Below are 2,504 nucleotides of genomic sequence, written 5' to 3' on the forward strand. Positions count from 1 at the left end.
TGGTGGGGGGGACAGTAGGAGGGGGTGGAGGAGGGGTGTGGGGTAGAGGGGAGAGGGAAGGCTCCCTGCCAGCCATCTCCAGGAGCTGCCCCTGGCCTGTTCCATGGGATGGACAGGCCGCAGTCAGCTTGCCCTCCACCCTCCAGGCTGGGGCTCCCCTGACCTCCCCCACCACAGCCCGATGCTGAACGTGCGTTAAGGACAGGCTCCTTCAGGCTGTGGGCCTCAGTGCTCTCCGGAGTTGGGTGGCCACCTGGAACATGGGGTAGGTGAGGAAGGTCTCCAGCGTCCGCTCCTCACAGTCGGGCTTGGCCTCATAGTGCTTGAGTAGCTTGTCAAAGTCACGGTTCTGCTTGCAGTGGGCCAGGATCTGCAGGCTGTACTGGTGGTTGCGGACGAACTCCTGGTAGATGTTGAGCATGGGCAGCAGGATGTCGAACAGGTCGGCTGGAAGGGTGGGGCGGTCAGCAGGCAGCCGCATGCCCTCTGCTCGCCCTGCCCTGCCGGGGAGGCCCAGGCTTCCAGTTGCATGCCACAGCCTGTCCAGGCCAACGGTGAGCCCCATCACTGGGGCCACATCAGAATCATCGGGACACAGGGGCCACCTAGTTGGACACTGTGATTGGAGGGTCAGAGCGAGGAGGTAGGTGGATGCCATGGGCTGCTGCCTGGGTTCCCACAGCTGCCAGGGGTGTGGGTGGCTGACAGCTGTCAGCTGGGATGCCCTCTGGGCATTACTCTCAGCTGGAGAAAGTTGCCTTGCCAGGCTGTACCCCAGTCAAGGATGGGGCCACTTGGGGTATAAAGGCTGGCCCCTGCCTCAACGTGGGACATCAGCGTGGGGCCAGCCCTGCCCCAGATCTTCCATTGCAGCTGCATGGTCGCCAGCTTTCACTGTTCAGGTCATGCCCTCCCTAGCTCACCAGTGGGGGGACTCCCAAGTGGCCTCCCTCCCAGATCTCCCTCCTGTGATGGAAGTGACACATCCAAGGTCACAGGGTGAGATAGCAACTGGCCTGAGGCTGGGTCTCCTGATGCCCTCAGTCCAGGGTATGACCACCATGTGATGCGTGGATCTCTGCTCCTGCCTGCCTGCCTTGTCCTAGCAGACCTCCCAGGCTCTGCAACCCTGGTTCATCGAGGGGTGGGGGGTTCCCTTCTAGCTGGCTCTACCCCCTAACCTCCTAGGTATAAATCCAATCCTGCCCTTCAAGCAACCCAAGTTTCGACCAATATCCCCAAACCTGTCTTCAACATTTGACAGGATGGCAGAGCCATGTGAAAACTCTTCTTGTGAACCTTGTTTAAGAAGAAAACGTACTTTCCTGGTAATCAGTGCTACGTGGTAGCTCTCATAATGGGTGTCCAACAACCCAGTGGGCGGTGTCTTCCGCAACGCAGCTGCAGGAGGTGCAGGCCCATCCTTCTAGGGATGCTTCCCATTTTGACCTTGGAGACGAGCAGGGGTCTTGGACATTCACAGACCCTTTTCCCCCAGGAGACCTCTGTTCCCCAGGGAGGAGCTCTGGAGAGCTGGGGTTGGCTCTGTGTCTCCATCTGCACAAGCTTACTGTCCCCTTGCTGCCCTGAGCCAGTGTCCTTACCTCCATAATGGAGGCGACATCAACGTTCACCTTTACCAGATTAAGAAGGTGAAAGGAGTCAAGCAAAGGATTCATAAGAATGAAATTGCCCACCCTGGCTGAGCCACTCAGTGTGCGACTTCAAGCTTGTGTAAGGGAGCAGAACCCCAAGCTTGTGTAAGGTGCTGATTGGAGGCGTCCAGCTCCAGAGGAGGGAATGCCCGACCCTCTCCTCCACTCCAGCCTGCTGGTGACACCCCAGATCCAGTGCCCAGCTGTGCAGCTGATCCCAGACAAGCATCTCTAAAAGTGAAAGTGAAACTACCACCTCCGCCATTCTCTAGGCAGATTTGCATTGCCCTGCCCACCTATCAGAGCCTCCACCTCGATTCCCATGGTGACGTCATTACACAGGAGACAAAGCCCCTCCCCTACGCTGAACAGACTGAGGTAATTAAGAGTCACAGACCTCCCAGGCAGCAGGCTAGCTGCCTGCGACAAAAACAGAGGGGAGAGGCTGGAGACCAGAGCTCAAGTGACTTTAGCCACTAAGGAAAGATTACCGAACTAGTCTGACCTCTTATTTTGACCTTAAGTTTTATCATTCTGACTGTACGTTTTGCTCACTATTGTTTGCTTTCTAACTTACACTATCTGTTTCATGATCTTATTGGTCTGTTTCTGTGTAGCTACCAGTGTTCTTTAGGGAATTTTCCTTCTGTGTTTTTTTTTTCCACTTCTCTCCGGCCTTATGTCTCTTTTTCACCTGTTAGTTGGTATGTATGTCTGTTTTCCCTCTCACTCTTCTCTCTTTCTAACTTCCTATTGACCGCCCCCTTCCTCCATTATTTTCCTCTTTTGTACCTCCTTTTCCTCCAGGGATGAGAGAAAAATCTACACAAATGAAGAAAAACCAAAAGA

The 2,504-nt window shown here is 55.2% G+C and overlaps 1 protein-coding gene across 3 annotated transcripts in view; it reads right to left on the reverse strand.

The window, feature by feature from the left end:
• The window catches only part of RASGRF1 (Ras protein specific guanine nucleotide releasing factor 1), a 139,885-nt gene that overhangs the window by 70,388 nt on the left and 66,993 nt on the right, over positions 1 to 2,504 (reverse strand). For all 3 annotated transcript variants that reach the window (XM_008053158.2, XM_008053157.2, XM_021710017.1), the window contains exon 7: positions 254 to 447. In XM_008053158.2, coding sequence (XP_008051349.1) covers positions 254 to 447 — 194 coding nt within the window. The remainder of the gene's footprint in view (positions 1 to 253; positions 448 to 2,504) is intronic.

The sequence above is a fragment of the Carlito syrichta genome, unplaced genomic scaffold (assembly GCF_000164805.1).
Source record: "Carlito syrichta isolate Samal-C Ts95f unplaced genomic scaffold, Tarsius_syrichta-2.0.1 Scaffold287926, whole genome shotgun sequence".
Taxonomy (NCBI): Eukaryota; Metazoa; Chordata; class Mammalia; order Primates; family Tarsiidae; genus Carlito; species Carlito syrichta.